The following is a 15,087-nucleotide window of genomic DNA, read 5'->3' as shown; positions in this document are numbered from 1 at the left end:
GAAGAATCAAAGGATTGTCTCGCGAAGTGTTCTTCTGTGATTGTATCTCAAATCAAATGGGACCGTGAAGATATCTCATCTGAGTCAAAAAGTGGCATGGATGACTGTCGTAAGATTGGCAGTAGTCCAAAGATAAGGAAGAAGGGAAGCTTGAAGACTGGTAATGACAACCAATCAACCCTCTTTCAATACTTGGGGAGAAAATAGACAGGCTTACCTTATCCAGACAGGTAAATTGATTACTCGTGCGCCATGACTCATGTTTATATATATGTTGTAGTTTGTTTATCTTGCTGTGTTTGTGTGAGGAATCACGAACTTCCACAATGGTATGATATTGCCACTTTGAGCATAAGCTCTTATGGCTTTGTTTTTTGTTTTCCCAAAAGACCTCGTACCAATGGAGATAGTATTCCTTACTTATAATAAACCCATGATCAACTAATTAATTAGCCGACGTAGGACTCCTCTTCCAACAATCCTCCCCTCGAACAAAATACACCACAAAGCCTCTCCTGAGGCCTATGGAGCCCTCGAGCAGTCTTCCCTTAATCGAGGCTCGACTTCTTTCCTAGAGCTCTCGAACAAAATACACCCTTTATTCGACATTTGAGTCACTTTTGATCGTGTTAAATGCAGTGTATTTATGTGGTATAAAAGCAGCTTCTGTTGCTTAGAAGGTAAAGTTCGATCATGTTGATCCTTCCGCTTTTCACTGAACTGTACTCTTTCTGATATGTTTTGTAACAAATCTCCTCTTACTGGTTTTTGCATACTTTTAGTTAGTGAAATTACCCTTTTAGTCTATTTGGTTTCACAGCTGATGGTATAGACAATTACCACTAATCAAATCAAATTATTTTACTTAACTCGGTAAATTCATGCTGAAAATCATTTTGATTTCACTACAGTTCACAGGACAAGAAATTGTACAGATTATACAACAACGTGAAGGGAGACAAGGAGACCACACCACCCAAATGAAATGCTTCATTCATTAAAGAAGAAGCATATTCATCAGCTAAGAGGGAACAAAGTTGAACGTAGAAACGGCAAAAGCGAGAAATAAGCTTCTATCAACTTCTCATTTGGAGTTAGCTCTATAATCAACCTCTTCAACATCCGAAAAGGCCCGACCATGACTCGTGACCCAAGACAGAACCCTCTCCGTCGATTCCCAAGTCGTATAGTACTGCTTCTTCGTCGTCGCGACCGTCGTCGTGGACGACACCATCCTATTAACCCAGCTGAGTTCGAGCACATTGGTATGGCCATGGCTTCTCTCTTTAACATTCCCTAATAGCACTTGATCTAGCTCCAATAATGTGATTTTCTGAATTTGAATTTGAATATCTTCATAATGTGATGTATATATATAATATATAGATTGCAACAGGCTTGAAGTTAATAATGGTAGTCATAATGGCTGCAATGATAATAATCATTACATTGAGGCTTGATGCTTTGATTCATAAATAAGGATTTATTTTATTGTGATTTCTTTTTTAGGGTTGTGGTAGTCATGATTAACTTTAGTATATCATAAGGTATGAGCTATGATGAAATCTCAATTATTAAAATTCTGCCTTGAGTTAACCTAATTACTTTTTGAGTAAGGAAGATTCCAACTTATGGAAATCATCTCCCTAAACAAATCATAGAAGTCTATCTCTATTGTTCATTTCAATTAGGTATGGTTTTCAGATGCATGCGTTATGATAATAGAGTTTAATAATAAAAAGGTTAGGTTCGATTCTGTAACAATTCAAGCCCACCGCTAACAGAAATGGTCCGTTTTGGCCGGTTACGTATTGTTATTAGTTTTATGATTTTAAAATGCATCTGTTAAAGAGAGGTTTCTATGCTCTTATAAAGAATGCTTCGTTCCTCTCTTCAATCAATGTGGTATCTATAGATCCAAACTTCCAGTTGAAGTTTAGGAAAGGCACGATCTTCTACTAACTTGTAAATAACTTAGTTGATCAAGACATTCTTTCGATCAATAAGTTATTGGCTCAAGACTTGAATATCGGAGTCTCACCTTCTCACTAGCTCAAAAGGGACTTAGTAGTAATTACAAAAGTAAAATTAATTATTGACCGAGTTCTAATTACAAAACAACTTGTAATGATTAACTTATATGTCTGCAATTATATCCATGTTTTAGCGAATGGAAATTAATTAATTTACGAGGTATCATTGAGGCATATAACCTCGATAGGTTCATAAAGTTCTCTAGCGGCCTTACAAAATAAACCATGAACCAATTATGATGAAAAATAAAATAAAGAAGAATAAGATCCCGATTTGATGCCACGTCATCGCTCTAAACAAAAAGACTAAAACACCCCTACTCATGTAGAAGGGAAAATATAGAAAGCAACTAAAACTCTTAAAATAAAATGTCAAGTCATTTGGCATTTACTTTTACTATTATTTTTATTTTAAAATAAATAAATAAATAAATAGAGAATAGAATAGGGGGAAAGTTAAAAACATGAAAAGAAAAATATAATTTTTCATAATAAAAGCATTTAACTTTTTTATTTTTTAAAATTAAAATTATCACAATCAAACAAAGAGTAAATAAATAGTCCCAATAAACAAATATAAAAAGCAAAGAAAAAACTTGACTATTTACCGACAACACTTTGGCTTAAATTAAAATAAAAATCTAACTTAATTTCAATTATTTATTAATAATTGTAAATTTGGATAATCATTGATTTGCTTCTCTCTCTCTCTCTATCCCATTTTTTAACATTTTCCTATTATATTCAAAATATGATTTATTTTTTTTTAAATATCCAACCTAAAATGAAAAGCTAAATTACTTAAATACCCTTTAAGGAAAAGCTAAATTACATAAATATCCTTTAATAGTTAGATTATTGATTTGAGGTTTTAAGAAAAGAGTTCTTATTATAAATCTGTAACAATTTAATTTTTATTATAATAAACAATTTCATCAAATTATTATTTAGCCATTTAACATATTAGATCATTAATTAGTTTATCGATCTATTTGATTCACGAGAGTGTTTAAATATTTTTTTTTTTAAATTTCTTGATATATGAAAATGACCAAAATACTCTCACACTACTTTCATTTCTCTATGCCCGTGTCAGCGTCAACTATTATCTGCTTCTATCCACCGATATCTCACTGCTAGCAACAATTGTCGTTGACCATTGTCAATGACCACCGACAATGGTTGACCGATCATAATATTTTAAATACAAATTAGTTTAGTGTGTTTTATAGCGTGTTTCATCAAAATCAACCATTCTAATATTCATTTAAATTGATTTTTTAAGTATATACGTGCGATTACATTTTTATCTCGTTAAGCTATACTTTGCCATATATTTAAAACCATAATTTAGCAGTTTAATTACACGTGCGGTTATATAAATAGTCCTCTTGATTTTGAAGGTTCGAATCTTTCGTGCCTCACTTTTATTTATTTTTATAAAAATTTTAAATAATTAAAGTTTAAGAACATTTGTAGTTGCATTTTAGTTATAAAATATAAATTTTATTAAAATAAATAAATAAATAAAGCCTAAGACATCATTATTCTTAGGGTAGTAGGTTAGATATAGAATTTTAATATTAAATATCCTACCTTTTAATAAAGTAAACTCTATTTTAATTAATATAAAATTAATTCATACCAAACGTATTTATTTATTTTTATGTCGGGTCGGTTATTTTGAATCTAGTTCAACTGTTATAAAATACGTGACATCTGAGTAAAGAAAAGATACATGAATGAACCGAGACCACATCCAAATGAGAGCGATGATGAGGATAAAATGACCAATACGACAAGTTGCATATTTCTTTTCAGTGGCTTAATCATAGAACTCGGAGCAATTTCATATTGAGTGACTTACTCGTAATGGTCTGTAGGGTAAACTCGGGATGAAGTAAAGATGAGTTATATATATATATATGGTTTCCCATCTTCATCGTTTCGTCCCGAACATTCTCGAGCTTAATTAGTAATAATAACGATCGATCAAGAAGAGGGGTTGGATTTGTTGGCAGGGTATTTGAGAGCATTGAGCTGGATCTTCCTTAGGGCAGCTTTGGAAAGATCAACGCCGCACATATCAGAGAGCCTCACCAAATACAAAAGCACGTCGGAAAGCTCTTCTCCCAAGTGCTCCTTCTCCTCCGCCGCCCACTCCGGCAGCCCCTTCCCCACCTCTCCTTTCCATTGGAATATCTCCGATAATTCTCCCACTTCTCCCACCTGCCCATTCAAGTATTATATATTTCAAGTCTACCGCTAGCAAATATTATCCATTTTAATTTTTTTTAAGACGCATCTATTGGGGAGAGGTTTCCACACTCTTATAAAAAACGCTTCGTTTCTCCGATGCGAAACTCCAACAACGTGAGAGACCCCACGTTTATTTCGGTGGTGAGTGAAAACCTCGTCCTACTAATCGCGTTTTAAAACCGTGAACTTGACGGTAATACATAACCAATCAAAGTGGATAATATATCTGCTAGTAGTGAGCTTGAGCTATTACAAAGTATATTCATAAAGGTTAAATTATACGATTAACCCATTAAAAGTTCGAGACCTAAACGTGTAATTTAAACTATTAATAAATTTATTATGCTATTTTTTTAAGGTTAAATTATAAATTTAGTCTCTTTAGTTTAAAACTGATTCTCGAGTCGGAAGGGACGAGAATTTGTTGAACGATAAGATAAACCGTAATTTTCAAAATGATACGAGCTAAATGGTAACTTTTTCGAGTGATGAGATTGAATTACGATGAACTCGGGATCGAAAACGGAAACGTAAGGAGGAAGAAGAAGAAGAAGATACCAGAGCAAGAAGGAGATTTCTTGGGCTATGAAAGCGATCCCAATTCCTTTCCTCTGCAAATTCCGCCATTTTTAACCTCAGAAGCTCCAAGCTTACACTTCCTTCCTCTTCTGTTCTTCCACCCATTATCTCTCTCCTATGCTCTCTCTCTCTCTCTCTCTTATATAATATCATGCAATCCCCAGAAGAAGAAAATTTTGTTGTCTCGTTTACCGGCTATTGCCGGTTTACTATCTTTAGCGGTGTAGGTAGAAACGACAGTTGGTGTGGTCGATAACGACGTTACAGTCAACCGCCACGTGCCGGTTCTCATGGATTCCCGCCTGGATCTTTGCTATTTTCTTTTTTTTGTTATTAATTATAATTAAATTACAAAATTTTAAATTTAGTTCACGAGGCTTTAAAAATGTATTTTAAGTCTCTGAATTTTTTATTTTTAAAAAATAATAAATTTTAATTTTAATTTTCTTTTTCGATGAATTTTAAAATAATGTTTCAATTCTAATGAATAAGTGAACTGGAGCTATTGATTGAGCTTTAGCTAAATCGAGATGTACCCGTGAGATGGAACAGTGACACTTCTACATTTTCTAGCTGGCATACTGGTCGGTGTCTGGCTCTGATATCATTTGTAGCATTACAAGCCTATCGCTAATATATATTGTCTGTTTTAGTCTATTATGTATTGCTGTCAGGTTCACGATTTTAAAATGCGTCGGTGGACGTGCATAAAAAAAAATTGGACAAACCGACAAAACAACCTTTGGAAATTTTGTGGGATTCAGCTGAAATTCCGTTTGTGATTCCCTAAACTCTCCTTAATTTCGTAGAAAGGAGACATAAAAGTCATAACTTTGGTTGGAAGATCACATTTATCAATGCTCTCTTTCTTGTTGGTTCTTCATAATAAATGAGAATGAATTCACGAGGACATTCTATTTTCGTAAAATTACCAATATACCCCTCCGTAATGACTTTTTCATGTCCATTATTACCTGCACGATAGCTATGACGTCTAAATCAATGAGAGATACATGAATAAACCGATATCACATCCAAATGAGAGTGATTCCGAGAATAAAATGACTAAAAAAGACTTAAAAGAATTACTAATATACCCCTTTGTAATAATCCGACTTTTAGACTTTTTCATGCCCATTATTACATGCACGATAACTATGACGTCCAAATAAACGAGAGGTACATGAATAAATCGAGATCATATCCAAATGAGAATGATTATGAGAATAAAATAACTAAGAAAGACTTAAGATAATTACCAATATACCCCTTTGTAATAACTCAACTTTTAGACTTTTTCATGCCCATTATTACATGCACGATAACTATGACGCCCAAGTAAATGAGAGGCATATGAATAAATCGAGATCACATTCAAATGAGAGTGATTCTGAGAATAAGATGACTAAGAAAAACTTAAAAAAATTGAAAGTTACTGTTTATACCAACAAAATACACCGTTCTTTTCAGTGGTTCAATCATAGAAATTTCATAATTAAACGTGTTTTACTTAGAGCAATGCTATGTTGGACGATCTCCTAAGAATTTTCACATAATAGACGTGAGCGAGAACAAAACCGGTAATAAATTAGCTTCAAATATTAAAATGCTAAAAAATATATAGAAAATCTCAAAACCATATAGTAAACTCCCAATACATTTAATTAAAAGTATATATTATGTATTCATATTGACATTGTCAAAGATTTTGGGACATATGATCAATATTTCTTTCACACTTATATATAAAACAAAAGGTTTTTTTATTTAATTAATTAGTCATTTTTTATTAATATATTATATTAATAATTAGTGCAAATTGACGTCTTATTATTTTAAGGGATAAAAGATCACAATCTTAATGCAAATATCTTGTACAAAATCAAGATTTTATTTATTTTTATATCATTAATATAATTTATATTGAATTTAATATAATTAATTAGTTATTTTATTTAGTAATGACGACATTGCCCTCAATAATTTATGCTAAATTAAAAAATAAAATTAAATATGTCACGAGTTGTCATTTTATACTTATAAATGGGCCGTTGAAATATAAAGATTTGATAAAATTATTATAAAATATCTAAAAATAATTTTTTTAATATAAATTTTAGGATTTTGTATACAAAATATTTTTAATATGTTTGTTCGTTAATTTTTTTTATTTATTATTATTATTATTATTATAAAACAAACGTTCCTTCAACTAAGGAAAAAAAAAAAAAACACAAAATCTTCTAAATTTTCATATTTGGTCGTAGAAAAAGATTTTGAGACCAAATACATATAATTGGATTAAAAAAATCTCTACTTTTTGCCTAAAAAGCGTAACAGTCCTCGTTACGTATTGCCGTCAGCTTCACGGTTTTAAAAAACGTGTCTATTAGGGAGAGGTTTTCACACCCTGATAAAGAGTATTTCGTTCCACTCTCCAACTGATGTTAGATCTCACAATCCACCTCCTTTAGGGCCCAGCGTCCTCGCTGGCACACCACCCGGTGTCTGGCTCTGATACCATTTTCAACACTCCAAACTTACCGTTAGCAAATATTGTCCGTTTTGACCCGTTACATATCGCTGTCAGCCTGACGATTTTAAAACGCGTCTCTTAAGGAGAGGTTACCACACCCTTATAAGGAGTGTTTTGTTTTACCCTCCAACCGATGTGAGACCTCACCAAAAAAAAAAAAAAAAAAAAAACCTCTACTTTTTGGAGCTCCCATGATTGAATCACGGAGACTGAAGATGCATCTATATAACTATCAATTCTTTTAAACTTTTTCTAAACGTAACTTCGTATCTACAAGATTACTCTCATTCGAATATAGTCTCTTTCATTCACGTACCTGTGATCTATCATTTCAAATCAACAATACAATAACAACCGTATGGAAAGAACCCGCATGTGTTTGGATCGAATCTAATTGCTCTTTTAACCTACACGTTTTACGAGTCCCACCGAAGAAAAGACGTCAACTTTGAAAAATAAAAACTTCCTTCAGCATTTAAGACAGGGAGACAAAACATTATCAGCAGACAAAAAGCAGAGGTTCTTTCATGTTTTTCTTGCGACCAAATACGAAAATAGAATTAAAAAGCAGCTAATTAAGAATCTTTTCTTAGTTTGACAAATAATGTTTTGGATGTTTTTGGAAGCTACTTCTCTTTGTCGGTTTGCACCAGCTCCCTATCTTAGCTTATACTTGTTAAGCTATACACAACAACTCAAAGTTAACTCGGGTTTTCTCGGGTTATTTTGGAAACCTACACGAAGATGCTCGCTTCGTGTATTAGAAAAGTCCATGTATGAATAAGAATTGGGCCTGGTGGGAAATTTATAGACACCTTTTTGTTCGGGTATAGATACTATGACGTAAAATTTAAGCTCTCGGAGTTTAACTGTATACACTATTTTCTGTCATATGACTCCGTCTCGACATCTGGACTTCTTTTATGTTTTTTAAACCTGTCTCGTAATCAATTTTGATTATGAAAACAACATTCTAAAGTATATAATCTAACTTCATATGGGTCGAGCTAAAAAAATTATATATTTGTCAAGTTTATTTTCTCTCCGACTCCATATTTGTAATTATAAGCCTGATTTTTAAAAATCAAATAGTTATAAAAGGAAACGTACGCTATAATTTAGTTATAGTGACCGAATAACACGTAATTTAATTTCTAATTTTTTTTTATATGAATACAATTTAAAATATTTTATAAGATTATATTTCGTATATTAGATAAAATAGTTGGGTTTAGGGCTGAAGTGTAGGCTTGAAAGAGAGGCCTAGTTGGTTGAAGCTTAAGAACTCCAATTTGGGCCACTTAATGAACTCAATCAACCAATCACGGTCTCGGTGGGAGGGGTTTCCAAATGAATGCTTCGTTCCCATCTTCAACCAATGCTGGATCTCACAATCCACCATTCTTGTGGGTCAGTGTTCTCGTTGACACACCGCTCAGTGTCTGGCTTTGGTACCATTTGTAACAGTCGAGGCTCACTGCTAGCAAATATTGTCCGTTTTGACCCGTTACGTATTATCGTCAAACTCACGATTTTAAAACGTGTATGTTAGGGAAAAGTTTCCACCGCTATAAAAAATGATTGGTTCTTCTGTTCAATCGATATGAAATCTCACATCTTTACTATTACTTCTTATAACGAAACGTCACGTAATTATTTCGCGAATTAATTGTGTAGTTTGAAGATTTGTGAGCCTACTAGTTAGGTGACAACGATGTTGCTTCCACCTAAGGTGTTCCAATGGTATTGAAATTAAAGAAGCATAATAAAGTACAAAGAAATAGTAAATCGAAGGTGTCCAAAGTTTGCGTGGCAACTTCTTACACAACGCTAGGAGCCAGGAACTAAGGATTCATTGTGGGCTCTTCCCTTTTTGCATAATTCATGCCATGTTGTAGATAGCGATTTGGTTTGGTTTTCTCAGTTTGGTTATGCTCGGTTTCAGCACCTGATGGTCAGACATTTCTCTGCATCCTCTACGACATGATCATGTTACCTACCCCTCGTTTCATTATCCTTACAAACAAACACGAGTCATTCTAACATGCTTTATTCTCACTCACATGTTGTGAGATCCCACCTCGGTTGGAGAGGGGAACGAAACATTCCTTACAAGGATGTGGAGACTTCTCCCTAACAGACATCACACATCGGTTGGAGAAGGAAAACCCAGAAGGGAAAGCCCAAAAAAGACAATATCTGCTAGTGGTTGGTTTGATGCGAAGCACTAATCGGAGTAGGGTTAGACTCTCTCGTAGACGCGTATTAAAACCGTGAGACTAACAACAATACGTAACAGGCTAAAGTAGTCAATATGTACTAGCGGTGGGCTTGTGTTGTTACAAATGGTACCAGAGCTAGTCATCAGACGATGCGATACACTGGTCAGAGTAGACGCATTTTAAAACCGTGAGACTAACAACAATACGTAACAAACCAAAGTGGACAATATCTGCTCGTGGGCTTGTGTTGTTACAAATAGTATCAAAGCTAGTCATTGGATGGTGCAAGGCACTGATCGGAGTAGGGTTAGACCCTCTCCATAATAGACGCGTTTTAAAACTGTGAGACTAACAAAAATACATAACAGGCCAAAATGGACAATATTTGCTAGCAGTGGGCTTGTGTTGTTACAAATGGTATCAAAGTTAGTCATCGGACGGTGCAAGGTACTGATCGAAATAGGGTTAGACCCTCTCCATAGTAGATGCGTTTTAAAATCGTAAGGCTAACAACAATACGCAACAGGCAAAAGTAGACAATATCTACTAGCGGTGGACCTGTGCTGTTACAAATGGTATCAAAGCTAGTCATCAGACGGTGCAAGGCTCTGATCAAAATAGGGTTAAACCCTCTCCATAGTAGACACATTTTAAAACCCTGAGACTAACAACAATACGTAACAGGCAAAAGTGGACAATATCAGCTAGCGGTGGGCTTGTGCTGTTACAAATGGTATCAGAGCTAGTCATCGAACGGTGCAAGACACTGATCGGAGTAGGGTTAGACCCTCTCCATAATAGACGCGTTTTAAAACTGTGAGTCTAACAACAATACATAGCAGGCCAAAAGTGGACAATATCTGCTAGCGGTGGGCTTGTGCGGTTACAAATGGCATTAGAGCTAGTCATCAGACAGTGCGAGACACTGGTCATAGTAGGGTTAGACCCTCTCTATAGTAGACACGTTTTAAAACCCTGAGACTAACAACAATACGTAACAGGCAAAAGTGGACAATATTTGCTAGCGATGAGCTTGGGTTATTACGCATGCATCCCAGGAAAGCTCGAAGAGGACACCTACCATAGAATTACTGCAACATTAAGCTAATATCTTACCGAGATGTATTATAATCACGACATAGATGAACACGAGGAGGATAATGATGATTGACATAATTTTCCAATTCCCCATAATGGAATTACAAAATTATACGCTACATACATGGATGTGTTACATATATATACATATAAGAAATAATTATTAATATGAAATGTATGATGGAGAATAGCAACAAGAAGGGGCCAAGAGCTAAGAATATGAGCTCTTCTCGTCAATGAACAAAACAGAAAATAATGATTAGAACAACAAATTATTAATTTGCAAATACGTAGATGGTGAGTAGGATCATAAGTTTCTGACAAGTAAGGAATCCAATTATTATTACCAAAGAAAACCACTTATTGGTTCCTAATTATTCAATCCATTCGACAAAATGTCCTGTTACTTGGACATCATGTTCCACACCCTTTGGAATAATCTTGTTCATATATATATATATATATATATATATATATATATATATATGTGGATATAATCAACTATTTCTACTTCTAATCAATGCTTTTTATTATCTTAAATTCAATTAACGTAGTAAGTCACTCGTTGAAATTAGAGCGTATGGTTCGATCCTTCTTGTATTTGCGAATAAGTATGAATGAATCTACGTAGACAGAAACCAATTAATTTGTAACAGCTCAAGCCCACTGCTAACAGATATTGTCCTGCTAGGAGAAGTTTTCACACCGTTATAAAAGATGTTTTGTTCTCCTCCCCAACCGATGTGAGATCTCATATAATTAACCTCGTACCAAAGAGAAAAAAAAGATTGGTTAGTAGTTGTGAGATCCCACATCGGTTGGAGAGAGGAATGGAGCGTTTTTTTATAAGGGTGTGGAAACAAAAGAAGATTGGTTAGTAGTTGTGAGATCCCACATCGGTTGGAGAAAGGAATGAAGCGTTTTTTATAAGGGTGTGGAAACTGTCTGTTAGGAAGAAGTTTCCACACCCTTATAAAGAATGTTTGGTTCTCCTTTCTAACCGACGTGGGATTTCACATAATTAACCTCGTACCAAAGAGAAAAAAACTGTCTGTTCGGAAGAGGTTTCCATACCCTTATAAAGAATGTTTGGTTCTCATTTCCAACCGATGTGGGATCTTAATTAACCTCGTACCAAAGAGAAAAAGAAGATTGGTTAGTAGTTGTGAGATCCCACGTCGGTTGGAGAGAGAACAAAGCGTTTTGTATAAGGGTGTGGAAACCTCTATCTAGCAGACATGTTTTAAAACTGTCTGTTAGGAAGAGGTTTCCACACCCTTATAAAGAATGTGTGGGATCTTAATTAACCTCGTACCAAAGAGAAAAAGAATATTGGTTAGTAGTTGTGAGATCCCACATCGGTTGGAGAGAGAACGAATATTGGTTAGTAGTTGTGAGATCCCACGTCGGTTGGAGAGAGAACGAAGCGTTTTTTATAAGGGTGTGGAAACCTCTGTCTACAGACATGTTTTAAAACTGTCTGTTAGGAAGAGGTTTCCACACCCTTATAAAGAATGTTTGGTTCTCATTTCCAACCGATGTGGGATCTCACATAATTAACATCGTACCAAAGAGAAAAAGAAGATTGGTTAGTAGTTGTGAAAGTGTTTTTTATAAGGGTGTGGAAACCTCTGTCTACAGACATGTTTTAAAACTGTCTGTTAGGAAGAGGTTTCCACACCCTTATAAAGAATGTTTGGTTCTCATTTCCAACCGATGTGGGATCTCACATAATTAACATCGTACCAAAGAGAAAAAGAAGATTGGTTAGTAGTTGTGAAAGTGTTTTTTATAAGGGTGTGGAAACCTCTGTCTACAGACATGTTTTAAAACTGTCTGTTAGGAAGAGGTTTCCACACCCTTATAAAGAATGTTTGGTTCTTCTTTCCAACCGGATCTCACATAATTAACATTGTACCAAAGAGAAAAAGAAGATTGGTCAATAGTTGTGAGATCCCCGGTTGGAGAGGGGAACGAAACATTCTTTACAAGGGTGTAGAAACTTTTATCTAGCATACATGTTTTAAAACCGTGTGGCTGATAGCGGTACGTAACGATATAAAACGGATAATATTTGCTAGCGGTGAGTTTGGATTATTACAGTAGTACAAATATAATCGATATTAAAGTTGTATATAAAGAATGAAGCGTTTTTAGATTTATATGATATCATAACGTTTACGTGTTCATCACTTTCGGGTTTTTATTTCCCCTTTATTGAACTGAATTTGGTAATTGTTTTTTATTTTTTTATTTTTTTTATTATTATTAAAAATGAAACATAAATATGATCGGTAATAATCAACTTTTTACCAGAAAAATAGTTTTTAAATTAAAATATTTTTAAAATTTATATTATATTTACTTTTAGATATTTATTATGTTTATTTTTTTTTTAAGTAAAAAAATAATAAAATAATTCACTTATTTATGTTTTAGAAAAATTAGAATAAATAAAGAGAAAAAACAATAAAAAATAAAAAAACAAGACACGAGATCATATTATCTATTTATCTTAAATTACTTCAAAGAACGAAGACGATTCTCTAAACGAACGCGATCATTTTAGCATATTTTATCCTCGTTTACATAATTTATATGAAGATAAATAACTTTAATATATACTAAAAATGTATTAAATTAAATATAATATTCCTTCAAGTTCTTACTCATTTGTGAATTGATAATATTAAACGGTTTGTAACGGGTAATGTGTCATTTCAAGGTGAAATGACTTGATGAAGTTGATAAGATGTTTGGAAAATTTAGTTACATTACACTAATAATAGTAACTTTATGATTTTTGATTTATAACAAAAATGCTATCTAATCTCGTAAAATGACGGATACCCACGATTTGGATTAGGGTTTGGAATCCGCACTCGACCCCTGATGCCCCGACATTCTCTACGACATGATCACGATACCTACTCCTCACTTCTTAAGAGTGAAAACTATACTCACACACTAACACGAGTCATTCTAGCATGTTTTGTCCTCACTTACATGCATTTCAAGAAAATTACTAAGAGATCCGCTCTCATTTAGATATGATCTTAATTCATTCATGTACCATTCTTTTACTCGGGTGTCACATTTCATGAGTAATGTGATGGGTAAGGCTCGGCTCGGCTGTCTAGGTCATAATTCTCTCGTGACTCCCGCTTATGCACCACAAAATAATTGGTACAACAAATCGTGCATTAATTCGTTCATTTAGCCCAAAAAAAAAAAAAGAAATGACATATTTGTAGAGTTCACTGTTTTTCAAACAATTACAAGAATATATGTCATATGACGAGACATTTGCTAATCAGATCACTGAGGCTATGTCATACAATTTTTGGTTGTCTTATAAGTTCATGGTTTATTTTGAATTAAAGTAACATTTTACTTGAAAGAATAACCTCTCCCTGACCAGCTCGTGGGTAGCATCTCATGTCGGCACAATGTAGTGTCAAAAACAGGTAAAATTATCAAATCAAAATATTCGACTTTATTCAAAACTATTACGTGTCAATGCAACAAAACAAAAAAATGTTTATATTAAATCACGAACAAATTCTTATATCAAAGATTATTGCATAACCTAATGTTCTTATTAAATCATGAACAAAGTTTTCAAGCTCTTTTCAATCGACTTTATAATAGAAATCAAATATATATTTTCTCGATATCATGATTAGAAAAGAAGAATTAGAAAAAATAAAAATTTATAGTAAGTTTTGGGTATTTTCGAGAGTACGTGATTTTCAACGAAGCATCGACGAAACATTTTAATAAACTCGATCAGATAGCGTTAGATGCATAGTACTTTTCAGTGGGTTTATCTTGGATTCTACTTTTTTTTCGAGTAGTGTTGGATGCATAGTATTTCTCTATACACGATCCACGCACGTGTGCATGAACCCATTAGGCGAGCTTGTGTACGTACTCTCTAGGTCTAAAAATGGGCTAGCATACGCTCACATTGTTGGACACCAACGAAAATAAAAGAGCTCATATCATATCATGGTGTACGCGTCCGTACAAAACATACTGGAGAAGTAACTCATGCTCGTGACATACAACATGCATGATACCATGTATTTTAAATCATGATACATGATTATAACGCACATCATACTTTCATATTTTTTTATGACCTAACCTTCCTATGAGACATATACACGTGTGCATGACATATCTTTCATACTTATCAGACATAACATGCATCATCATCATAATACAATAAATAACATATAATATATATTAGTCACCAACCAAACTCACTTATTTGTTGGCCTAAGCAGAAATCACTAAATTTATTAATGATATTTAAAAGAAAGATTAATTATAATGTTTTTTAACGCTAAAATAA

The 15,087-nt window shown here is 33.7% G+C and overlaps 2 protein-coding genes across 2 annotated transcripts; both read right to left on the bottom strand.

The window, feature by feature from the left end:
• Nucleotides 1–886: 886 nt before the first annotated feature.
• Nucleotides 887–1,293, bottom strand: LOC147790051 (uncharacterized). Its single transcript, XM_087128904.1, has one exon. The coding sequence runs from the start codon at nucleotides 1,291–1,293 to the stop codon at nucleotides 1,018–1,020; it is 276 nt and encodes a 91-aa protein (XP_086985030.1). The 3' UTR covers nucleotides 887–1,017.
• A 2,522-nt stretch (nucleotides 1,294–3,815) lies between these two features.
• On the bottom strand, nucleotides 3,816–5,005 carry LOC111807624 (uncharacterized). The gene is made up of 2 exons (XM_087129316.1): nucleotides 4,851–5,005; nucleotides 3,816–4,262 (listed from the first exon to the last, which is right to left on the bottom strand). Exons 1-2 carry the CDS (start codon nucleotides 4,974–4,976, stop codon nucleotides 4,026–4,028), a joined length of 363 nt encoding a protein of 120 aa, XP_086985442.1. The 5' UTR covers nucleotides 4,977–5,005; the 3' UTR covers nucleotides 3,816–4,025.
• Between the last annotated feature and the right edge of the window lie 10,082 nt (nucleotides 5,006–15,087).

Source organism: Cucurbita pepo, chromosome 12 (genome assembly GCF_057944985.1).
Source record: "Cucurbita pepo subsp. pepo isolate OVF chromosome 12, ASM5794498v1, whole genome shotgun sequence".
In the NCBI taxonomy this organism is placed as follows: Eukaryota; Viridiplantae; Streptophyta; class Magnoliopsida; order Cucurbitales; family Cucurbitaceae; genus Cucurbita; species Cucurbita pepo.
The sequence above is the reverse complement of the archived record's forward strand: the minus strand, read 5'-3'. Positions and strand labels throughout refer to the sequence as shown.

Bases quoted from the DNA above. Each gene is read 5' to 3' on its own strand.
- LOC147790051 (XM_087128904.1), bottom strand. From the start codon at position 1,293: ATGTTAAAGAGAGAAGCCATGGCCATACCAATGTGCTCGAACTCAGCT.
- LOC111807624 (XM_087129316.1), bottom strand. From the start codon at position 4,976: ATGGGTGGAAGAACAGAAGAGGAAGGAAGTGTAAGCTTGGAGCTTCTG. The intron at 4,263-4,850 runs GTATCTTCTTCT...TTGAATGGGCAG, and splicing joins GAAATCTCCTTCTTGCTCTG to GTGGGAGAAGTGGGAGAATT.